Genomic DNA, 26,452 nt, shown 5'->3' with positions numbered 1-26,452 from the left:
TAACAACTTCAGCAGAACTGTAATTCTACCAAGAAAAAGTATCTGTCAATGTACTTTACTGTCACCAAAGGATCTGAAGCTGGCTTTGTCATACGTGTTTCCCTCTATATATGGAGATAAAAAAATGAATAAAAGCAAGAGGAGTTTAAAAGAATTGATGAACCCCTGACCCTTTAGACTCCATTTATAGCCAGAGAAGGAATGCCAACCCCCTTGACTAGCGAACTGTCCAATCCAGCCGCATGTGTCAAGATTCTATTAGGCACTAAGTGAAATATATATGCATGCCCTTATACCACTGAATACTCTGGGTCCACCTTCAAGACACGGGGCTGGGATCAACCAAACCACCACTCCTCTTCCAAGAATCATTTGGACAGGTTCTTTTAGAGTGCTCCTTCTCTCTCTCTCTCTCTCTTTTTTTTTAACCCATCCTTTTAAACAAAATGGCTCCAAAGAAGGATGTGAAGAAGCCTGCGGCTGCTGCCCCAGCCCCTGCCCCGGCACCTGCACCTGCCCCTGCCCCACCCAAAGAAGAAAAAATTGACCTTTCTGCTGTTAAGGTAACTAAACGGGTGAATTGTTTGGTCACTGAAACATCTTTCAACAGTAGGGAACTCTAGGAACTTGCAAAGAGGTATATTTTTCATTGAGAGGCATGGCATTACTAAGTGAACAGGTAAGAGATGGGGAGAAGAGAATCCTGTTGCAAAGATAAATAATCTGAAACATATCATTTCAGTAAAAGTACCATGAGTATGGTAATGTTTGTGGAACCTGTATTTGCTCTACTGCTTTGTTCTCTAGTTTCCTTTTTTCCCTAAATCGTTAAAGTGCGATTCAAGGGCAAAGTATAAAAGAGTAAAGGTGTTTTACAGATATTTAAACCAGTAGTTTTTTTTAAAATAAAAACTCTGTGGCAACTGGATCCCTTATTTTAAAGCTATATAAAAAGGAAAGTTTTAATCCATTCACTTGTTTCCAAAAGTTTAAAAACAGCTGATGACCCAGTTGTCCTGGATGTACTTACTTAACAGCTGCTTTATTTCATCTGAAAAAGAGAAGATTTTTGCAATTCAAGTTAATTCCCCCTTCAGCTTTGCTTAATAAAATTTGATACAACACTAAATGAGATCTCAGTGCAGACAATTATGCACTCAAGTGTTTCAGTGACTATAACTGTCATCTTGTTTATTTATACACAGTATTAAATTCAGAATGTGTGAACTGCTTCTAAATGAAACTAACCCCCCCAAAAAATACTTTAAAACTTGTTGGTTATATGGCTTTTAGCTTACGTCTTTAAGCTCCTGCATACTGATCTTGAACTAAGGAGAATGTGATTCATTTTTGTATCAACACTTTGCTGTAATCAAAGCTCTCAAATATCAAAAGATTATCTGCGTTTGGAAAAATGATGCAATGCATGTGCCTGTAACCTCTTGGTGATGTGACCCCATCAAGTGTGCACCTTCTCCTCATTCACCAGGCTCATATTGATTCAAATGACAGTTTGAAAAGTTCGTCTAAGGAAGCCTGCCTTATATGGAAAACTAATGGATGAAAGTGCCTATGAGTGATCTTTCCACTTAAGTCAAAAGTTCTCTACGTAATAAATCCGAATTTTGCTAACAACACAGTTTACTTGCAACGGTGATGCTGACCTATAGATAAAGAGTTCGCTGACTATTTTAGTGTAATTGTAGATTTTTAAAATATTCTTGATACAAATATGTAATTAGACCATCCTTAGAGATATGTGATGAAATTAAATAAGTATATTCATAATTTTATAACGTTCCGGTTAAACATGAAATTTTATGTTTCAAAGTAGTACTAGATTATCACAAATATTTTATCTTGAGTTGTTGGTAATTAACATCATGTTTAAAAAGAACCTAGGAATTATTCTTTTTTTTTATTGGTTAGGAATTATTCTTCTTAATGAATACCCACTTAGGAGGAGAAATGCATATCAGATATTTTAATAAACATTTTTCTATCTTGAGTACTACATGCATACAGTTCATTAAGAGGAAGCCAAATTTTTCATCCCCGGCAACCCTAGTTAGTGTATCTTTCTAGATGCACACTAACTGCATTATACAATGAGCGTGATCACCGCCACGCCAGTAAGTCTGATTGTCTATTCTTTGACTCTCCACTCTATACTAACTTTACAAGAATCAGGATCAAAACTACTCCTCTTTATATTTATTGATATTTATAAAACAATATCATCTCTTTGTATCTGGGACTACAAGCATCTGGGAAGGAAAAAAATGTGCCTTCCTAAGAAGAAAAACAATTACCTCGCTAATGAAAACAGGCATTAATGTTTTTCCCTGAGGAACTGTGTAAGAATAAGTAAATAAATAGAAATTTAGTTTGGCAGGTATGAGGCCTCCAAGAAAAGACGAGACATCACTTTTTTAGTCCAAAAATTAAACCGATTGCTTGCTCATAATGAGCAGAAAAGTGACACTTTTCAGAATCTTGAAAATCGGTTTATCCTTCACCTATATGCTAAATTAATACCAGTATGAGCTAGTACAACTAAGCAAAAGAAGAAAATACACCTAGAGAGTCTATGTAAAGATGAGGTGTGCCCCATCTTCCCTATTTCATTGCAAAACAAGAGAAGCGATAGATTCCGGTAAGAGACACAAACCAAAAAGAAGTTAAATGAATCTAGAGGAAATAGGAAGAAATTAACCTTTATCTTCCATTCAGAGAGCCCATTCCTGAAAGAAAGAAAAAAAAAAAAAGAACGGATTGAAACTAACATATTTTTGTAAAGGAACTTAAATGTCTTCAACGATTTTCATTCATCAATATGAAATCAGTGCATATTTGTAGATATTATAGCATAGCCAAAGAATGTGAGCAACTTGAGATCTTTATCAAATTTAATTTTATCCCAGTAGGTAACAAGGCTAATTAAAATGTACATTAAAACATTTCATATTATGATACTTTTAATCACTTAATGATGTTCCTAGCTATATTACTTCGTATAAGTTATACACTTCTTCAAGCAGAGAAAATGAACTTTAAAGAAATTAATAGAGCTGTTATATGTGTTCATTAGCTTTCTGAAAACTCGATAAAGAACAAAAGCTAATTGGATTTTAAACTTTCTTTCATAAATCATATGATTTAGAAATCTATCTGCCCTTCGGACTTTGAGTAATGCTAAAGTTTAAGGGTAACTATCTTTGTCTAGTATTATAATCACAGTAATATTTAATTCCTCAGTATTATACCAACCTAATATCTGTTTCATCGTATAATATACCATGTTTAACAGCCATATGTTTGATTCACCATAAACTCTGAACAATCTTAGATATTATTAATTAGCTTTATCAATTTCTAAAAAGTGCTTTTCAATTTGATTTCCTGGTTTATTGGTTATTTGTTTCAAATAGTTCTTCAATTGTCCTGACCTAAAACCTTTGATATCTGAGGGAATGTTTACCTGATGTCCTATAGCCATGGATTTTCAAAAACACATTTAGTGCTCATATTTGAACATTAACGTGACTGTCCTGGGTGGTTCTAAGCACTCTTTGCTTTCAGAGAGCTGATACTTCCAGCAACAATTCCCAGACTAAAGAACCCTGCCTGAGACTCTCAAGTGTAGTAATTAAAACCTACCATAAGAACAGATGTAGGTGCAAACACAAGAATTAACACCCGTTGCCCAGAACTGCAATTAAATGAAATAACAAAAGTAAATAAGTAATGAGATGACCATGTGCCTAGATTTTAAAAGACCTCCAATGTGTGAGTGAGTTTTTTGCATGATGCATGCCGTAGCTGATATATTAGGATTGCTGTGAGGTAATGAATGCGGTTTTGAATCATGTCTCTCATTGTATTCCTTAAATTTTAATTCTCATCGTAGTCATCACTCAATCAGGTCATCCCTGACTAGATGCTGCAGGTGATATTATAAAAAGTGGTAAAAGTACAAAATGTATTGACAGAAACTCATCAAACAACAAATTTCACAGCAACAATTGACCACATGCTTGGAAAAATTTACACTTCCAATTTAATGGGTAAGGTGGAAATATTGCATTCCCAAAAAATACATCTATGTACTGATTGGTATTCAGTGGAGGCAAATATTACATATACCTTGCGACACATGACTTGTTCTGGCCCGGGTATAGGATTGTTTGCACTAATCTATAGATCGTTTTTCCTTATCTCTAATAAGGCTAATACAATCTCAGCCCCACTTAGAAGAATTGTTGGGGAAATCAAATGATATCATGACTCACGGAAAGCTTTTTGAAAATTATAAAGTTCTTTATAACAATCGATATTCATTATGAATTTACTCTGTGCCCTATTATCTTATCTTTAATCCTTAAAACATTACACTGAAGTTGTTTTAGCCTCATTTTTCAAGAAAAGAAACCGAGCCTAAATAAGGTTCATGGTTAAATATCTAGTAAGTGAAGAGGCTAGGATTAACCTAGTGGGTGAAATCCACAGTCTACTTTGTTAACCGAATTCTAAACTACCTCCTATTTTTAAAGAGTGAGTTGCTGTTTCTAAGAATGTGTCAAGGAGCCTGTTTTGCTCTCGGGCATGTGAGGTAGAGTGGCTTTTATATTACCCTGCACAGCCCTGTGTAGCCAGAAGAGGGAGTACAAGCACACATCAGAGAAAGTTCATCAAGCCTTTTGACCTTGGCATTTCACTGCTGTTCTGTTCTCCACCGCTTTCCCCTGTCTTAGCACCTGTTGCTGACACGTTCTCTTTTACAAATGGAAGGTGAAATATTAGGCACTTAGAAAGGTTTCTAGTCACTTCGCTCCAGCTTTGTATACAAAGTTGTAAACAGAACATGGATATAAAAAAATGCTGTTATTCGAATAGGTTGATAGTGGCCAGGGGTGGGGTTGGAGGTGGGGGAGAAAGAATGATGTCAGGATACAAACTGGCCACTTATAAAAACAATCATTTCTGGGGATTGAGTATACAGTATGGTGACTATAGTGAATAGTGCCATATTGTATACCTGAAAGTTGCTCAGAGTGTAAATCTTTAAAGTTCTCACTACAAAAATATTGGGTTGTCAGAAAAGTCATGATTCATTTTTGCAACAAAAAACATAGAAAAAATACGTCATTACTTTCCTGACAACCATATATATATAGATAGATAGATATAGATATAGATATAGTGTTAGATGTGTTAATTAATTTTATTGTGGTAATTATTTCACGATATCAAAATCATCATGTATCACATCATCATATTGTACACCTTGAGCTTAAACAATGTTGTGTGTCAATTATATCCCAATAAAGCTGGAAAAAATATAACTATACCGAAGTATTTTAAAATGCTATTAAATGTAGTAAAACTGATTGGATTTTTAAAATAATTATGTTTTTAATGAATCATACACATATATCAAACATGACCTCCAAATTTTGCCACCAGGCTAATATTCTAAGAATTGCAAGGGATATCTATTTACAAATAAATATCATGATTTAAACTAGAAATCCCAACCAAATATTCTTTGGAGTGGTATGTAGAAATATAATGCCATAAGTATAATGATTAAACATTAGCCTTATCTAGTTTAAGGAAAAGAACATATTTGGTCAATTTCTCATTAGAAGGAATGGGTGAAAACATTTATAAGTTGTTTCTAAGTTTTCATTATATCCTTTTAAGAGTTTGTCTTCTTTCACTCTGGTTTTCCAATAATACAAACTCATTTTTAATGCAACTATAATGTCAACCAATTGCAATATGAATCCATTGCGGTGTGCATATAACCTCAGGAGCAAATCAAAAGCTGTTCGAGACTATCACTAGGTATCATTATCAAGTTTCCACTTTCAAACATCTAGGCTGTAAAAGATGTTAACAGGTGGGATGGGGTGAGACAATATTAAAGAGCATCCATAACTCTCTCTGAAATTATTATTTTGAATTCTATGTACCTGGATCATGTCTTTGTGAAATAAAATGAAGCTTGGAAAGGAATAGATAGGTCCACCAATTAATAGTGAACGGTGCTTTTCATTTTAAAGACAGCAAAATCTTTGGAGACAAGGAGATTACAAAGTGACAGTGCCAAATTTAGCCTCCCGACATTTTAGTGCCGCAAATGAACCCCCTGGCAAGTTGTCTTTAGAAGTCGTTCCATAATTACCCAGCATTAAGCACCATCTGACTCATGGAAATTGCGGAAAGGATTATATTTAGTCTGCTGATGTGACACTTTCTTCTGCTTCTCCTCATACTGAAATACTTGTTGTATGAAGATAGGATCTTTTATAGCTTGTTCCTACATCAACTTCTACAGTTTGTTTCTCACCTACATCAGAACCTGGAGGGCAAAAGTAGCAGTGGCTTCAATTATACTAGTTAAAATTTAAATTATATGGATGATAAATCCTTGCTATTCTAGTCATAAATTAATAATAGTGAGCTGAAGCCAGAGAAAAAACATTTCCCTCAAGATAAAAGCACAGTATATTCAACTTTATAGTCTTCCTTGTACTGTGGCAAGTGAGGTTCCTTGTATTAATACCTAGTAAGTGCCCAACGGTATCCTGTCTCCTGCTTATAAAACATCTGAGTCAGTTGAACACAGTGCTATGAAATTATATTTTGCTTAACCCCTCTTTATCTAAACTACTTCAAAATAATGCTATTAATTGAATTTGTAGGCATCCTGCACTTTTCTGTTAGAAAAAGTGCATTGAGGAAGATGCTATTGACAAAAGAATGGAAAACTGACAACATGGTAGTACTGTAAGCAACGCTAGAAATCACGCAGTATAATATTTTATATGAGTATATGAGGAAGCTATAACCCAAACAAGAGAAATTATTTAACCCAAAGATACATCATTTGTTATAAGAGAGGCAGAACAAAATTCTGAATAGTTTAATCCTTGTCTCGTTTTCTTTCCACCATATCAAAAGACCTGGAATCTCTAAGTAGTAATGCTAATATCCATATGTCCCTATTGCCACAAAAGGAAATTTTATTCCAAATACATAGGAAAAAGCAGCTACTTATAATTTCTTACAACACACACAAAGAATTTTTCTAATGCTCACGTTTTAAAAATAAGAGGAGGAAGGAAGGAACAAAAACACAACTTGGATTTTTAATAAATAACATGCAAACACATACACAAAGTAGAAAAAGTACAACTCTCAAGAAATATAAAGTTTATTTATCAGGTATTTAACCATGGGAAAGCTGATGAGAAATCGGAAGAAGTGTAGACTTAGATTACATTTAAAATGTTTTATTAAAATTCACTTAGGCCTCTCTGTTAATTATTATAGGTCTGAATTGCATTCATTTAATAATTTAGCCTTTGCTGTAATGAGACTGAATTCAGCTCACTAGTCCAGGCATCCTCAGCTGAGAATTACTCATTTCCTCTTCTGTTCAGATCAATGGACCCAATATAGCCATCTATTCTCCTTATATTAGACAACCTGGGCCAGCACTATATCGTCATTGTTCTTAACTTCTCCTTTTCATACCATGTTAGAGTCACCAGCCTAGGTAAATCCTTTGTTGAGGTTAAAAACTCTCAGAGTTCCCAAACAGCACTTCTGCTGGCCTTTTCCAGTGATTCCTAGTAACTCTATGAGATTGGAGTGCAAATTAATAAATTGTCCTTAGGGTTTGCATAATCCAGGTCTTTGCCCTTTCTGCCAGGCATTAAATCAGAGATTGTGCAGCAGTGTTTTCTTGATTAGAAACTGACCCTGGGTAGATTAACTGCATTCTTCAGCCTCACCAGTCATTGGTCCCATTGTATCTCATAGTGATGATGTTCTTTAAAGACTAGTCTATATTCCTTCCTAGGGCATTACCCCTCAGTATTCAACATCACATATTTCCCAGGTCATCTTTAATTATAGCTCTTCTTGTTACACTAGGTCTTAGCATACCTCAGTTCCAGAGCCTGTTTGATTAAATGCACTTTAGTATTTCACCTCAAAATAAATTCCTTCTATACACCAGGGACTTTATCTTGTCTTTAATCAATTAACCAAACCTCATGCTTACTATTAGAAAAGTGCTTCTCAAAGTGAGAAAAGATCTGAAACATTGCAACAAAAATCCTTTTTAGTAACAGTACCTCGTTCACCACGACTTAGTTAAATCCAGTAGCAAACAGTACATGAGTCATAAAAATGTGGAATGTAGTTATTTTACTACCAGTAAATGTTTGGAAGTATGCAAGCAAAGATGGGAAGAAAAACTTTAAAAACTTTAAAAAAACAAATTGAGAGTTGGTGAATTACAAATTCTGATCATAAACATTTAAACAAAATCTATGGAAAGTCTCAGGAAATATAAAGGCACATACAGCAATAATTCAAGATGAGAATGCCTACTATGTGCTTGGCAGTTCTAGGTGCTGGAGATGCAGTATCTGAAAAGAATGTGCACACCTCTTCTAGAAGGTAAGCTCTTTGAAGGGATTGACAGAGTCTCTATTCTCAGGTAATAAAATATTCTAGAAGAGGAACTTATGTTTGAAAGAAAAACTCACTATACCTAAGTTCTAATGATTTTTTAAAATTAGAAATCTGTTTTAGTTAAATTTATTGCCATGGCATTGGTTAATAAAATTATATAGGTTTCAAGTGTACATTTCTATAATACATCATCTATATTTTGCATTGTGTGCTCACCACCCAGAGTCGTTTCTCCTTTCATCACCATGTATTTGAACATTCTAATAATTTTGACTTAATGAAAATCTTTCGAGCATTAACATAGGTGAGGTATTTTATAATTATGGGGGATAAAATCGAAGAATAAGGCAAGGGAAGCACTCCAAGAGGGAAAAGTTGGGCTAAGCCTGCACCTGGGTTTATATCCTGGACAAAGGTAAATGGCTTTCTTAATGACCTGTGCTTCCCAGAAGTTTACAATCAGGAAGGTTAAACATCTTTTAGTGGGAGGAGGGAGCTAAGTAAATAGAGAAAAGGTTCTTTACAAGAGGAGGAGATTTCATCAGGGCTTTGAAGAATAGTTAATGTCTAAGAAATGGAGATGAGAGAAGAGCACGCCACATAGAAAAGACTTAAATCAAAGTTTTAAACAAACCCGATGATGACATAGCAAAATGAGTTCAAAATCATCTGACTTTAATATTTATATCATGCCTTTGTTCAAAGGGCTGATTACTTCACCAAGGAAGAGATGCCAGAGAAAGTTTTTGTCGTTTGTAAAAGTGTACCAGAGAATACATTTCCCATTTACTCTATGAGCATGGCACGTAGGTTTTTTAACCTTTAAACTATAGTTTATTCTCTAGACTAGGCTATACTGCAGCCTTCTCTACTCTTGTCAATAACTTGCTTAAATGTTTACTTTTATTCTCAATCGAATCAAAAATATCTAAACTCTCATTCTCTATAAAGATATAGAGAAAAAAGTGATAAAGATATAGAGAAAACCTAGAGTGAAATAGACTGGCAACTGCCTACTACTTCTATTTTAATAATAATAAACCTTTACATAACATCCAAGTGGTTATGAATAGCTTATTCATAACATAAATACAACTTCTAAAGTGACATTCCAGTTACTCAACATATTTTATACAAATTGACCATATTTTATATGTATTCAAGGACACATTTCTCTACCCTCCCACCCCCCAAAAAATTAGCATTATGTAGGACAAATTTGATTAGTTTATTTTGTATTATTTATAGTTATTAGCTTTACTAAATATATATGCTAGTTCTCAATATTTATCATAGGAGATTCAAATTTAATGACACAATACATATAATTTCAAGACTAAAAAGAACACAAAGAAACATGGTCTGCTCTAAAGGCTTTAATTTTTGCATCAAAAATCATGAGACTCCAAATTACATAATTATCAAAAGTTATAAATTTCCACCTTTTCATCCTTCCCTTACACTTCCCTCTAAAGATTCAAAGCATTAAAAATTTTTCTATTAACTTCCATTTCCCAATAGCCTCTCAAAATGTCAATCTTTCTATGAAGATACATTTACCTGAGTACTAATATTTTTAAAATTACATTTTCAATCCTTGTTTTGGAACTCAAGACTCTGTGAGATGTTTTTCACTATTTGTAGTCTTTGGACAAAAGTGACATGCATTTAATTGCTGATTTCTTCCTAAATGCTTGAGTGAAAGCTGCAAAGTATACATCTGCCTAGCAGGGGAAGACTTCATGCTTTTTGTGACCATTCACTTAAAAATAGTTGCTAAAACAGTACTTAAGTTAGGATTTATTTCCAACATTTTGTATGCCTGTAAATTGCTTTAAATATATAGGAAACTGATAAACATGTTGTCTGAACTTTAGTGGACATACTAGGACCAATCTTTTCCCCCTTCCATTTTGCTCAGTAGCATTCTAGGAAAGGCGTGCCCTCTGTTTTCAGATAAGCTGCCGTGAGAACCCATTACCAGCCAATCCTTGAGACACATTTAAAATTTTAAAGTACAGCTTTGCATTCTACATCCCCTGTTTTGGGTTCCTTTGTTTCTCAGTCAGGAGTCTGAGCCATAAAATGTTTGACAGGACAGAAACAGATTCAGCACATTCTAGTAAGAACTTAGACAAAATGTTCAAATTTCAAATAGGAAAGAAAACAAATGCAAAAATGGTCTAGCAACAGATAAAGTATGGTTACCAAAGGGGAAGGGCGGTGGGGGAGAAGGAAGAAGGCTAAAGGAGGTCAAATACAGAGGGTGCCAAAAAATGTATACACATTTTAAGAAAGGAAAAAACTATTAAAAATTGTAATGCTCAATATATATCGATAACAAAAGATGAATACTAGTCACATTTGACTTCTGCAATTACAAGAGGTGCTCAAAGTGGTTACCATCAGCGTCCAGACACTCCTGATGATGGCGAACTACTGCTTGAGCAACATTGACCAAAGTGTCCACTTGTATACATTTTTTTTTGGCACCCCTGGCATATGCTGACTGAAGGAGACTAGACGTTGAGTGGTGAGCACACAATGCAATATACAGGTGGTGTCCTATAGAATTGTACACTTGAAACTCACATGTTATTAACCAATGTCACCCCAATAAATTTAATTTTGAAAAAGAACCAAGAATAAAGCTGACAAATAAAAAAATAATAATAAGTAAATATATTTTTTTAAATGGTCTATCAGCTTTCCTGCCTAGAAGTACTTCAGAAAATCAAAAAAACCTGACAGGTCAGCTACCATAAAGATAACAGGGAAGTAGGAAAATACCGACCCCCTCAGGTAAGGAAACTAAGGGGGAATGGTATAAAACAGAGATCAAAACTATTCCTGGCTTAGTTAAGCCCTGTACTTCTGAGAATACAATTTGGGCATTTAATTGGGTATTTCAAGAACTGACCAGGTTATATCACTTGGGTGAAGCCTAAGAAACACACAGAACATTCGTGGCGGTTGAAGCCCTATGAATCTCACCACAAGAGACAGCGCTTCCAAGGATGTTCTTTCTATAGCAGTTGCCACTTGAAACCCCAAACCAGTCCTATCCAATACCTTTCATTAATACCAAAATTTGCAGGCTTGAAGTTTGCAAAGTCCGACAGTTACCGAGAGAAAGGGACCACCCAAACACTTAGAGAAATTTTAAACTCCTCTGCCACTGAACAATTGAGAAGCTTCTTAAAGGAAAACATTCCAAGAGAACATCTCAGGGATAAAGACCATAAAAGTACTCATGGGCTTCAGTCTCACTATGTATGTCCACAGCTAGTTCCTGGTTTCCTAAAAATAGCCCTCAGGGTACAGATCCCTCTTTCCCTTTGCCCTAAGAAAGCTAAAAAACTCTCCCAGGGGCGTGGCCACTTCTCTCTGAAACCCGATGCTAGCTGTGAGATCACAGCTTCCCCCGGAAATAAAAGGCAACCTCAACAAGGGAGGCCCTCACTCAGGGATTGAAGCAGCCCTCAACTCACTCTTCAGCTTCGCCGCTGTTTTGCAGCCCAGCAGCTCTATCATGGTGGGTCCTATGAGAAAACAATTTGTCATTTATAGGAGGAAATAGGTACTGGATTTAATCTTATTGAGAAGAAAGGCAGACAAAAAGGAGAACTGAGGAGAGATCATATTCAGTACGAGTCTTTAGAACCTACTTTTGGTTTTTGCTGAGATGGATTGAAGATAGACGAGATTAATTTGAACTATTATGCCAACTGGAAAAATACAACTTACTCCCAACAGTAGTACTTTATGCTTCTCCAACTTCTGGTATATCACATAAGGTTTATTATATCTAAAATTAGGGGGATAAAATAACCCTGCAACTATAGAATAATATTATACCTTCAACAATCCAATGATGTCAATATCTAAAATTAAATAAACTACTTTCTGATGCATTGGGTAAAAATGTGGAGGTTAAACAGAAGAAAGACTTAATATGATCTTTTTAATGCAGTGTATGTGTACTTTTTAATACGGTGTATCTGTATTAGATATATCTTACAAACACTATATATTATGATATTATTCCAGGGAGTAATTGACTTAACATTTATTAAATCATCGATTCATTCATTAAGATAAGAGAGATAATCCCTAACTATTTTTTGCAATAGCTTTTTATTTTTCCTAGATTCAAAAGTATCCTAAGGCAACCTTCTTATTCTATCACACCTACATGGCTTCCTAAAAATCTCAGAGCAGACAGCAACCTTTCTTCTGTCAATGCATTTGGAAAAGTACTAGTTGTTTCTTTCTTTCTCCCTCTGTCTCACCACTGCAGTCCTTCAGTGCTGACCAGATTGCTGGTAAGTGAATTGAGCTTCTCTATTCCAGATGGAGGCAGAATACTGCTTAGCTTCTGAAATACCACATATCTCCAAAGCATGTTACTGCGTGGCACAGCCTCTCAGTGTCCAAGCTATGCCTGAGTTCTGCAAAGTAGGCTCACTCTGGGAGCTTACTTTACAGATTACTCAGGGAATGAGTTTGGATACGCTTAAAAGTCAGGACATTTTGTTCGGTTAAAATATTCTTTGTGGTTAATTTCGTTCTAACAGATCGAGTTCTCTGCGGAACAGCAGGAAGGTAAGTTTAAAAGATATAGTTGTTAATATGTGCACACTCATAAAGATGGCATGTGAGAAAACCAACTCCCTTAAGATGAGAATAGCTTTTCCTAAGTATCTCCACTGATGTCGCCACTCTAAATATAAATGCTCTCAATCACTCTAAATTCTCTCAACAACCTGAACCCCTTGCTTATAATTAGCAATCAAAGGCTTAAGCAAACAATAGATAAACACTGTAAAATAGGTCCTTATATTCACCAAATTCTAAATAAAACCAATTTGATACAGTGGGCAAAAAAAAATTATATATATATATGTATATATATACATACATATACATATATATACACATATATATATACATATACACACATATATGTATATACAAAAAAGATGCAGATTTTGGATAGCTTATCTGCTAGTTAACTCCTTAAAGAGATATTGGCAGATCTGGATTTTTCAATTTGGAAAATAACACTGATTGTGAAACTGCCAATTACCAAATCTACATAATCTCAATGGTCATCATAATGACTCGAGAGAAATAGTGGGTAAAGTGGATACAGAATAAAAGTGAATTCAGAGGTAAAGAGGGAGGAGTAATTTATCATAAAACTGTGGAGGAAACAATAGGTGTCTCCTGGTCCATCTTTAGAAATGCAGGACAGGCTCCCAGGGAGGGGATGAGACTTCCTCAAGGATCCAAAGAATTTGCAATAGGATCAAAATCTGGTGTTAGTTTAAATTAATTAGAAATGTCTTTCATAAAATAAAAACAATAAAAAAGAAAGAAAAAAAGAAAGAAAGAAAAAAGGAAAGAAAAAAAGAAAGAAAGAAAGAAAAGCGTCTTTCATAAAATAGTTACTAACTAAAAGACTTCAAACTTTTAAGATTCAAGCAACTCTGAATAGTTTTCCAAACACTTCCACTTTTTCCCCTTCTGGTCTTAGAATCCAAGAATCTTGTGTCGTACAAGATCTTGTTTTTTTCACTGGAAGTGTACCAAGGCATGTTTTGTGGAATGAAAGTGCCACATATTCAAATAAACTGAGATATAAATACATCTATAGAAGGGAGGGGGAGAAAAAATTAGTTATATGATATCATATAAGTAGAATATTCATCATAATATGTGTATATTATACATGTTATGATCTATAATATATAATTATAGGTGATTAATAAGGATCTATTCAAATATTCAGTTCTCCACCTAAAGAATTCCACATTTCTCAGTTTGCTTCTGGAATACCTCATGTTCAAACATCAATTAAAAATAAAGGATATCTGATGTGGTACAGACTCACAGGTATCCACATAATGGTTGAGGGCCTCATCTAGATAGAGTAGATTATTTGATGACTCAGAACTCAATGTTATATAAAATTATACCACAAATGACTATTTTTTCTTATTGAAAATGGTAATTCTACTATAATTTTTTTTATTTTTAATGCATGTTTAACTAGTGATGCTGCTACATTATCAGCTATTGCATCCTAGCTCTCTCAAATATCTACTTTACAGTGTCATTTTGACAGCCCAACTATGGTAGGATCAAACAATAAAAGATTTAAAAGCCTTGGCAGGAACAGACCTAAACTATTCAACCTATTGAACTATTATTATTAAACCTAGTACTCCATATATGCATAGGTTTTCTATATAGGGGTTCAGTACACATTGGTGTGGTGGACTGGTTTTCTCTTGTGCCAGGAAAATGAATGTTTATTGGTAGCATTTTAAGTGAAATGGAAATCCTATACTGTCAGAAATGAATGAAGATGTCCTTTGTTACTTCCTTGTTTAATGATCAAGTAGTTTTGCTCAAAATTTCTGTCTTTGAATGCATCACTGGTTTAGGGGAAAGAAGAAAAAACAACTAGAAAATTATAGCGTTCTAACGGTCTAAGCTCTCCTATGCTGTCCAGTAGAGTTGCACTAGCCACAAGCAGCTATTTAAATTTAAACTTTAATTAGTTAAAAATAAATACATTTAAAAATACATTTCCTCAGTTGTACTAGTTACCTTTTAGTGCTCAAGAACTGCAGGTGGCTAGTAACTATATTTTGGGACAGCCCAGATACCAGATATAGAACATTTCAATCAAAAAAAGTTCTAGAACAGTGTTGTTCTAGACCAGGGACTGGCAAATTTTTTCTTAAAGGGGCAAACAATAAATATGTTAGGTTTCATTGGCTGTACAGTCTCAGTAAAAACAAGTCAACTCTGTCACTGAGGGATGAAAACAGCCACAGACAATACATAAATGAAGGGCTCTATTCCAGTCAAATTTCATTTATAAAAACAGGTGGCCAGCCCCTAGTCAGGAGTTTGTTAACCTATGTTCTAGACTCTTCCAGAGAAAAATTTAATCCTTAAAAATCTGAGGTAGAAACAGCAGTATCTTTCTGGCCTTGGCCTTTAAACAAACAAAAGGGCTAATGTCAGGAAGATTCTATTACAGCCCATAAAATCCTATTTCTATATCAAGCATTTGAGCAGGGTAATAGTGAGCCCTCTGAGCAAGCTGTGCATGAAAGCCTGGAGCCAGTAACAGGAATAGTTCAGTTTCACATGTCCCTGAGAAAGATGAAAAAGAACATTTGACTAATGACCCCACAGTGCCTGCAGCATGGTTTTCCATTAGGGAAATGGTGTTTTACAGTCAAATTGCATAGAATTTGAAGAAGAAGTGTTAGCAAAGAATGGTAACACGATCACAATACTAGATTGTGACTGTCTGGTGCAATCTTAGATTAGTGGATGAGGGGACAGTAAAATAGGGTGTTTTGCTGAGTAATCTATATAGAAGGCATCTTTTGATCTGAGACCACCAATGGCCTAAAACATAATGCTTTCACCTCTACCAGGTCAGTCATAAATGGTTTTTTGAGTGTTGTTAGCATTAACCCCAACAAGTTGACATCCATAGTTTTGGGTGCCCTAGAAAATTTCATTTCATTTAGTTTAGTTTAGTTTAGTTTAGTTTTAGTTTAGTTTAGAAGGTTCAATTAAAATGTCTTTACTGGTCCCTAATCCATAGAAGCACTCCTTTCTGTCTTTTTGGTGTACAATTTCTTAATTCTTTGTTAATGTAATTCTGAAAGAAAAAATCAGTTCTATCAAAGGGGAATGACAAATTTCGGGGAAAGTAAGCAATAGAGTGATTGTGATAAAAATAGACAACACTTTTTAAATATGTACTTATACACACACACGAATACAAGTAAAACAAAGGAAATCTGAGTGAAATTGGTGAAGTCTATCAATGTGAATATCCCAGTCATCACAGTATACTATAATTTTGCTAAATGTTACTATTGTGGGAAACTAGACAGAGTATTTAAGAGACACCTATGTATTTTTTCTCAAAATTGTATGTGAATCTACAATTATCTCTATAAAATTTAAATTAGAAAATATGTACTTAAATTCTGAAGCTAGTATAGCAACATGTTGCCATGTGTATTCTCTGAAAAAAAAAAGTAAAGTTTAAAGAGATTACCATAGCAATAGACCTAAACAAACATTCCTCCTTCTGAATTGATTATATTAGGGGCTTATTAGAGTGGTTAAATGACACTATGAGAACTTAAAGATTTGTCTCACCTTTCTGATTTTTTTCCTGAAAAATGAAGTTACTCTTGTAGAAAAATAGTTAAGGGGAGTATGTAGGAAATTTGTATCGCAAGAGGAGGTTTTTCTATATACTTTGAGAAGTTTGAGTTAACCTCACAAAACTCAACCCAAATTGAAAAATTTGTTTTCTTGGAATTCTGTTAACTTTGTTAATTATATGAGAGATTATATAAGGAATTCTTAAGATTTCTCAAGGCCTCAAAATTTCTTTACCCAGTCCTGCTTCCCAGGCAGATGTAGAAAATATGAATAAATATGACTAGGAGCTCCAATTTTCATATCTGACTAATAATAACACGTGACTTGAAACTGGAAATGCTGCTTTAAAATAGTCTCCAAAAGAAATGTCAAAAGTGTTTATCAATGATTGAACTAGGAAAAGGGAGTGTCCAACAATCACAAACTTAGTGGCTGGCAAAAGTTGTCAATGAGAGGAGGATTTGAACAGGACCTTTGATGAAGTTAGGGTTACTTGATAGGTCTGAGGTAGAAAAAAGTGCCCTAATGTTTTTTGCTTCTTGCAGATTTCAAGGAGGCGTTTCTCCTGTTTGACAGAACAGGTGAAAGCAAGATCACCTTAAGCCAGGTGGGTGATGTTCTTCGGGCCCTGGGCACCAACCCTACCAACGCAGAGGTCAAGAAGGTTCTGGGAAATCCCAGCAATGAAGGTAACCGCAGGTTTTTCCAAGAAACTGGGAAATGTGTGTGTGTGTGTGTGTGTGTGTGTGTGTGTGTGTGTAAGAGAAAATAAGAACGCTTTATTGATAAATAAGATCCACAAAATAGGGCTTAATTTGATTTTGATAGTAAGTGTGCCATTTGGCTGTCTAGAGTCTCAGTTTTTTCCCTTCCTAAAGTAAGTTAACCTTCCTTTGAGAATTTGCAAGCATGTTACAATTTCATGCTAATGAAAGGAAATAATATCTAATGCTAACACCATCATCATCATCATCATCATTATCCTATCTAATGCTCATAATTTAAAGGTTAACAACATGAAATAATGTCTAAATCTACACATTTTTTCAAACCTTCAAAGGCAAAAACATGTTTTGACAAAGATGTTAAATACAGCTAAAACATAATGCACTTTTGCAAACAACTCTGAGTAAATGAAAATGGCACTTGGGCCAGCCGAGTGGCTCATTGGTTAAGAGTTGGCTTGGGATGCCAGCTCTGAGCAGCAGGGCCCCGGTTTGTATCCCACATGGGCCAGTGACACTGCCCTCTACAGCTAAGATGGTGAACAACAGCTTGACCTGAAGCTGGGCTGCCGTGAGTCGCCGGCGACGAAGCAGGCTGCAGTGGGGCTGCAATGGGCTGCCATGAACTGCCATGAGTGGCCGTCCAATGGCCGGGGACCGATCTGCCTCAGCTGGGAAGAGTGCAATGATCACAATACCAACATGAGCCAGCGAAACGACATCCTCCACTACTAGACTGAAGAACAAAAGTACAGCAACTTGTCTGTTCCCCTTCCCTGATTCCCAGTGCTGTTCCTTCCCCCAATTCCCCAATAAAATCTTTAACAAAAAAAAAGGGAGAATGGCACAGACAAGATCTATTCTGATAAAAGCTGTACAAATGAAATCACAATGTTCTCAGGAGATTGAAAATACCTGCTGACTGTGCCCCATGGTTTGTCTTTTTGACGCCCTGTTTCTATGACCACCTTAAAGGAAACTCGACTATCTTAATTAAGAATAGACAGGATGACATCTTAATGAGAGTATTTTTTTTATTTCCAAAGACTTAAAAATCTAAGCCAAAACCTGCCTTCAGTCGCCCAAGATAAATCCTGGGACAAAAGCAAGTAAGACACAAAAGTGGTAAAACTGCAGAAATTATTTGCTCAATACAGAAATCCAGTTGTTAGCCTGGAACAAGGAAAAAAATTTTTTTAATCCAAAGGTTCATGCAAAATATAATAGTCTATTGGAAAAATACCACCCTAAACAAAAAGACACGACAAACTGAAGTTTTCTTCAAGTAGATATGTGGGCTGTTTATCTTTGCCATAGAAAAAATGGAAGGGAGAGCAAATAATCTTTTCTTCCTTGATAACTGAAATAACTATTTTCCTTTGTCACAACAGAAAAAATTTCAAGAAAACCTAACTCTAAATAAGTCTGCTGGAATTTTCCTCAAATTTCATTTTGTTTGGAGGAAAATTTCCACGTAAATTACCCAAATAGTACCTGAGAACCTGAGATATAGTGAGAGAGCAGCAACCAAATCTACTTTCTTAAGTGACATTTTCTAACTTATCAACATTCATCTTTATTGGAATTATTAGGTAAATGTTCATTTATTCAGCATTCCAATTGAATCTTTTTTTTTTTTAAGATTTTTTTTGGTTAAGAGCTCACTCAAGAGTTTGAGCTCTGAGCAACAGCGGTTCAATACCGGGCCCAAGCTGAGCAGCCGCTGAGCTGCCAACAGGTGGCAGGATGGGTCAGCTTAAAAAAAATTTTTTTAATTAATAAATAAATAAATAAAGGTGTTTTTTTTTATTGGGGAATTGGGGGAGGGGAACAGTGCTGGGGAATTGGGGAAGGGGAACAGACAAGTTGCTGTCCTTTTGTTCTTCAGTCTAGTTGTGGAGGACGTTGCTTCACTGGCCCATATTGGTATTATCATTGCGTTCTTCCTGGGTGAGGCAGTCACTCGCTGGCCATTGGATGACTGCTCATGGTGGCTCACAGCAGCTCACGAAAGCACATGCCAGCTGCCGGCCAGCCCCACTGCAGCCTACGCTGTAGCCGGCGACTCATGGCAGCCCAGCTCCAGGTTGAGCTGCTGTTCACCATCTTAGCTGTAGAGGGTGCAGCATCATTGGCCCTCATGTGGGATCCGAACTGGGGCCCTGCTGCTCAGAGCTGGTGTCCCAAACCAACTCCTAACCAACGCGCCACTCGGCCGACCCTCCAATTGAATCTTTTTACTACTATCCAATGTACTAGATTTCTGTTCTATGAGGAAAGACTAATAAAAGGGAATGTGGATTTTAGGGGTACATAACTTTACCTACTTGCACACATCTAGATAGCCTTTTATACTTTTACTGTGAATATGATTTTCCTTGTCAGAAGATACTAAAGAGAGTCCTATCATCTACAGGCCTCTAAACTGCAAACAAATCAGGCCATCACAAAGCATTTGACACACATTCTCTCCTCATAAGCATCTTTTTTTAATTACTTAAAATTGAAAGAAACTGAAGGTCCTACAAAAGCTGAACTATATTACAGTTAAGTTTTACTATACTTATGTGTTAATGGATTTTATATTGACTCCCTAGTATTTATAGAAAATATTAAATTGACAATACTAATAGTAGCTAACACTTATTACATACTCAGTTGTCCCAAGTATTGTAATAAACTTGGCTTGCATTATCTTATTTAATTCTCACACTAATACTATGATGTAGCTCTATGTTACAATGAAAAAAAAACTGAGGGACAAATTGGTTAAGAAACTTGCCCATAGTCACATAGTTGTAAATGGCAGTTTGGGGATAAAAGTTCAAGCAATCGGACTCCAGAGTTTATGCTGTTACCTATTACCAAATTTTTGTCACCAGCAATTTGCCAACTGAAATTTAAGCTGTATGAATATTTTTCAGGTCATCTAGAATGAACTTTAGAGACTCACAGATGGCATTTTATGGTAGCTAATAACTCCCTACATTGCCGTTTCTTCTAGAGATGAATGCCAAGAAGATTGAGTTTGAACAATTTCTGCCCATGATGCAAGTTATTTCCAACAACAAGGACCAGGGCAGTTATGAAGACTTTGTTGAGGGTCTGCGTGTCTTTGACAAGGAAGGCAATGGCACAGTCATGGGTGCTGAACTCCGTCACGTGCTGGCCACACTGGGTAAGGACAGTTTATTTCAGTGGACTTAATAGGACAAAATATACAGGAAAGAGCATGACTTATAGGAATCATGCTATAACCAAAATAGGCATGGGGGAAAGACTACAAAGGAAAATGAAAAAGAATAGTCAAAAGTTAATGACCATTTCAATTGGCCTCAGTGTCAATGAGTTTGTTTCGGGGAAGTGGTAATTAAAATTACTGGTAATGAATAAGTAAAGTAAAGCATTGTAGTTCTTATAGCATGTAATTTGGATGATTGGGTATAATGTACATTTAATTCATTCAAAAGAAATTTCTTGACAATCTACTAAGTGCCAAAGGAATAGGAAGGGCTTGGTTCCTTATCCTGCAAGAGCTTAGTCATAGTCTTCAGGAACCCAAAACTGGTCACTTATAGTGGAATTTTGAAAATACCCTCTGGACTTCTTTCTGAACAAAGAGATTTGCTTTATTAGGTGAAAAGATGAAAGAGGAAGAAGTGGAAACCCTGCTGAAAGGTCAAGAAGACTCCAATGGCTGCATCAACTATGAAGGTACAAACTCATGTGCTCTGGTAGTTATAGCAACTCTTAACTGATTGGGTTGATTATGGACTCCTTTTGAGCTTAAAATAACCTCTTTTTCTCTGCCTCCCTTATTGAACATACACATTTACTTATTATCAACCAATTATACAAAAACTCTAAAAAGATATCTTGTGAAGGTCTGATTATACATATATAAGATTCATCCCAGTGGGTTTTGCATTCCTATGTATTGTTATACAGCTTAAAATGTGTTTTTACATGTACTTTTTCTTGTTAAATCTTCATAACGTCTCTGTAAGATAGACAGGGTTGTGTCAAAATAAAATTTAATAGAATTTAAAGTTGGAGAGAACTCAGAATTCTTTACATCAAGCAATTATGAAAATGAAGAAACTGAGGGCCAAAGAGGTTTAGTTATCAGTGAAGGTCACATCATTAATGGTAAGGCTGGTGGTAAAATTTAGTTCTCCTTGTCTAGTGTTCTTGCTTAAATGAAAGTCACCTCATAGTGACCAATTATCTAGTTCCTGCTACCAATTTACAACAGCTTCACCCAGAGGATCTGAGAAGCAATGCATCACACAAAATAAAGATGCAAAATAAAGTTGCATAATATAATTTGTAAATCGAAAAGTTTCCAGTAAAATTAAGAAACTTATCTATTTCCCAAAAAGATGAATCTAGCTACATTTCAATAAAGCTATGCTGATAGGTTTAATGTAAGTGTAGACATAGGAAGTCTAATGACTTGGATAAAAGTGAGAAGAGAAAAGCAGAGAGGAGAAGAAGGGAATGAAGGAAAGAGGAGAGAAAGAAAGAGAGGAGAGGACAGGAGAAAAGGAACAGACCCAGCCAAGCATACGTTCACTGACAATCTTGATTAAACTTCTCTTTTTTCCCCATAAACAGTGTTTCACATTTGGTTATTGCCACAAATACATTACATAAAAGAAGAATCATTCAATAAATATTGTTTGGACAACTGGATAGTCATGTAGAAAATTAAGTCAGATCTGGATCTTATACCATGATAAATTGCAAGTGGGTCAAAAATTTAAATGTAAAAGCAGAAAGCATAAAAGCCATGGAAGAATTATTTTATAACATTTGAAATGGGAAGGCCTTTCTATCACTGATACAAAACCCAGAAGGCATTTCAAATTTTGATAAATTCAACCAAACATTTTTTTCAACCGCTATGGCAAAGTCACCTGAAGCAAAGTCAAAGACAAATAGCAAACCAAAAACAAAACAATACAAAACAAACAAACAATTACAATCAATATCAGAAAGAGCTCATTTTACTAATTAAAAAAAAGCACTATTACAAATTAATAAAAAGACCGCAACCCAATAGAGAAATTAACAAATACATGAAGAGACAATTCATAAAAAGGAAATAAATATACATATGAATACATATGAGTATGCTAAATTTAATTAATAAACAATAAAAGAAATATAGATGAACACTACACTGAGATACCATTTTTAAGTAAACTGATTGCCAAAGGTTAAAAGTTAGACCATATTTTGGGTTGAGGAGTGTGAGTGGGAAAAGCTGGTATCATGCCTTCCTCTTGGGAATGTAAATCATTTAGATCCATATGTGATGATGTGGTACTACTAATTCTAGCAAATCTACTTCAAGATATAATCTTTAGATATATGTGCACTCAGATGAAATGAGTGATACATCATTATTCATTAGCAGCGTTGTTTGTAATGGCCAAATATTTGAACAACTTAATGCCCATCAATGCAGGATATAACAAATAGATTTGGGTAAATCTATACAATGAAATACAATATGGCCATAAAAAATAATGACACTCTTGTTTACAGTTATGGTACTATCTCCAAAATATGTTATTAAGTGAGAAAAGTAAGTGTAAAAGAATTTGTACAGTATGCCACCATCCTAAAAAAAATTTTTTTTTAGGAACATAGGTATATTTGTATTATCTTACACATGAAAAATAGCTCCATGAACTTAGCTATAAAAAGAGGAACTAGATAGCTGGGAGACAGTGGTGAGAAACATTTTTCATTGTTGTTATCAACTCTTTCATACTTTAAAAAACAAAACTTTAACCATGTGAATGTACCACTTATTGAAAAATTAAGTTTATAAAATCAGGGGAGGGGTGGCCAGTTAGCTCAGGTGGTTACAGCGCAAGCTCATAACACCAAGTTTGCTGGTTCAATTCCCACATGGGCCAAGGAGATGCGCCCTCCACAACTAGATTGAAGACAACTACTTGACTTGGAGCTGATGGGTCCTGGAAAAACACACTGCTCCCCAATAAAATTTCTTTAAAAAAAATCAGGGGAAAGGCCATAAATCAAATAATAATTATAGTGGTCTGTACAAGGCTTAACAAAATAAACTTTAGTGTTATAGATAAGGATAATTAGGATTGCGGTAACTTGCAAAACCCCTCTTATTAAATTTGAATGTTTTCTAACTCTAAACTGTCTGTATTGTGCCTACAGCTTTTGTCAAGCACATCATGTCTGTCTAAATGGAGCTCTCAAGGTATACATCTGTTTCCTTTTTACTATTAAGACTTTCTTGATATCATGTCTTTTAAAACTTTAATGGCTTCACTTTATATGTATATGCTGTAGATATAATTAGTATTAAGCTGTTAATTAAGAATGATTTAAGGCCGGCCAAGTAGCTCAGTTGTTTAAGAGTTAGCTTAAGAGCATGAGCTCTGGGCAATAGGGTCGCCAGTTCCGATTCCCACATGGGCCAGTGAGCTGCACCTGAGCTGAGCTGCCGCTAAGCTGCCAACAGGTGGCAGGATGGCTTAGTTAGTGAGAGCACGTGCTCCAAACAACAAGGTTGCCTGCTCGAATGGTGGGCTATGCCTGCCCACAACTAAGACTGAACTAGGCACCTTGAGCTGAGCTCCCACCCGGATGGCTCAGGGGATAGAGCTTAACAACAGGGCTGCTGGTTCGACTCCCACATGGGATGGTGGCTATGCCCACCTGCAACTAATTGAACACAGCACCTTGAGCTGAGTGGCATGACTGGACTTGGAGCTGAGCTAGCTGCGCCCACCACAACTAAGATTGAAGGACAACAGCTTGGCTGTTCCCCTTCCCCAACTCCCCAATAAAATCTTTTTTTAAAAAAAGAATGATTTATATTAATCAGAAAACATCGACTCCTTGAAATGGGTTATTTAGAAATAGAGCATTTTTGTATAAGAGTATCAGCAAAAGAGGCTTTTGCTTCCATCTATAAACTCTGTCATTGACTATTGACTGTGCTATAAGTACTTGCAGTGGAGATTCAACCAGCCAGAGACGAGTTAATTACTTTAGTTGGAACATAACATTCATAAAAGCATGGGTCAAAGTTCTTTGAATAACTCATGTAGTTTTTAAGAATTACTGCTCTAGAAAACCATGCTATCACCATCCAAAGTCAAGCACTTGCAGCCAGGTTCTTACAACCAGGAAAAGGCTTGCCTTGGAAGTGCTGGTTCATTTTGTGCTTTTTTGTAGTTTGCATTTCACATTATTTCCTCCCCAGTTTTCTTTCTGAAAACATGCAATCAAGATCTAACTCATTTTCTCTTTTCCTTTACAGGTTAAGCATTGGTTGGGAAGACTGGCTGGAAACTTATTTTAATAACACCCATGACTGCCTGTCCAGATCTGTTCACCATCATTTAGAAAAACAGTATGGACCGTTCTAGACTGAGGGACTCCCTGATTTTGTTTTATACCTTACGTTTCTCTGTGAATTGTATTCGTACCACACAAGCCAAGTGTCTCACTCTAGACAAAGATAAAATACTGAAAATCTCAAAACCTATCACCACTCTTTATTTTCTACCATGGGTCAATGAATGTCCTTAAATTTATAAATCAATAAATAATTTTGGTCAGTCTGGAATGTTCAAGTTTCATTGTGTTTTTATCTTCTTGCTTAGAGAAAATAATTTGTAAAACCTCAATCCTTTCCTTAATGTATCGAATACTGATAAGTTATAAATTTTTAAAAGAACAAATCATTACAGTCTACATAGCAATAACACATTGAATAATAATGATAATCATATATTACTGAAAAATTGAAACAGAGAACTGAGGAAATTCAGAGGATCAGAGATGTTTTAATATAAACTACTTAGGCAATTTAAGATGAAAGCAAGTTTCTTCAGTTTTGTGTAAATCATTGTATTCATGGATCTATTACATGTCTAGTGACTACCTGGCCTATTAGGAAATTCTAATAAGCCCTGATTCTTCTCACTGAATGTCATCAAGGACAAAATTTAAAGTGACCTTCCAGTTGTTACTTTAAAAAACCTCTCTGGGGATGAGATTGTTACTGAAGAACATGTCTGTTAATATTCTCTCTGCTGCTAGGATGGCCTCTACTTTGCATGTCCATGTCCCCAAATCTTGCTTCCATCTTTTAATACATGTCCTAAATGGGAAGACTAATAGATAGGAAAGTTCATAGTGTAAACTTACTGTGTCATATTATAATGCTATCATGTATCACTTTTCTTTAGAACAGAGGCAGGATTTGCAAGTTAATAGTTGGATATTTAGAAGAGATGAAGTGAATAATAATTCTCCTGCTCTCTGAAAAGATATCTGTAATATATGGGGTTGTAAAGTCTCTGAAAAGTACCTGCGTGCCTAGAAATGTTTGGAAGCTGAAACAACTTTTTCCTCATGGTGGGCACTTCAGGTCAACATGCTCCTTTTAACTTCAGCAAAGGTCACTCAGATTCCAGCAGCCAACAGCTTCAACTAGGACCTATGCTTTAGTAGCCAAGATGATGTTGGAACATGACAATCACTCTTTTAAGGAAAATTCACTCTGGCTTCAAGATCTTTAAGACCAAGTTCGCTTAAGACCAGGAACTGGAACTTTCAAACTTTCACACAGCACTGTCCAAGAGAACTTTCAGTAAAAATGTAACTCTGTTTCTACATTTGGTAACCACTTGTCCCATGGTGCACTTGAAATGTGGCTACTATGACTGTGGAATTGAATTTCAAATTGTAGCTTATTTTAATCAATTTAAATAGTCACAGGAGTCTCCTGAGTACCATATTGAACAGTACAGGTTTCAATATAGATTTATATTTGGTTGTTACATAAAGCAATAAACATGTTTATTTTTTTAATTACAAATGTCACCATGTCAAGAAGTTGACTGGTACAAATAGTCCAATCATAGAAGGCTCATTTTTGTTTTGGAATATGTGGTTAACTGTCCCATCTTTTACATTCTTTTAACATTTTTCAATTAGAAAAATGTGATACCTTACAAGGT

The 26,452-nt window shown here is 35.4% G+C and overlaps 1 protein-coding gene across 2 annotated transcripts; it reads left to right on the top strand.

Annotated features, from left to right (window-relative positions):
• The first annotated feature begins 290 nt into the window (after positions 1–290).
• Positions 291–25,053, top strand: MYL1 (myosin light chain 1). Of its 2 annotated transcripts, none has more exons than XM_019656855.1 (7): positions 291–563; positions 13,071–13,098; positions 17,250–17,393; positions 20,434–20,607; positions 21,066–21,143; positions 23,634–23,676; positions 24,745–24,944. In XM_019656855.1, exons 1-6 carry the CDS (start codon positions 447–449, stop codon positions 23,660–23,662), a joined length of 570 nt encoding a protein of 189 aa, XP_019512400.1. In that variant the 5' UTR covers positions 291–446; the 3' UTR covers positions 23,663–23,676; positions 24,745–24,944. The 2 variants fall into 2 exon arrangements, with proteins under 2 accessions (XP_019512400.1, XP_019512401.1); XM_019656856.1 differs by lacking the exons at positions 291–563; positions 13,071–13,098 and adding exons at positions 11,948–12,028; positions 12,794–12,818 and having other exon boundaries at positions 24,745–25,053.
• The last annotated feature ends 1,399 nt before the right edge of the window (positions 25,054–26,452 follow it).

This window comes from Hipposideros armiger, unplaced genomic scaffold (genome assembly GCF_001890085.2).
Source record: "Hipposideros armiger isolate ML-2016 unplaced genomic scaffold, ASM189008v1 scaffold_268, whole genome shotgun sequence".
In the NCBI taxonomy this organism is placed as follows: domain Eukaryota; kingdom Metazoa; phylum Chordata; class Mammalia; order Chiroptera; family Hipposideridae; genus Hipposideros; species Hipposideros armiger.
Note: the sequence above shows the minus strand (reverse complement) of the source record. Positions and strands in the feature narration are given on the sequence as shown.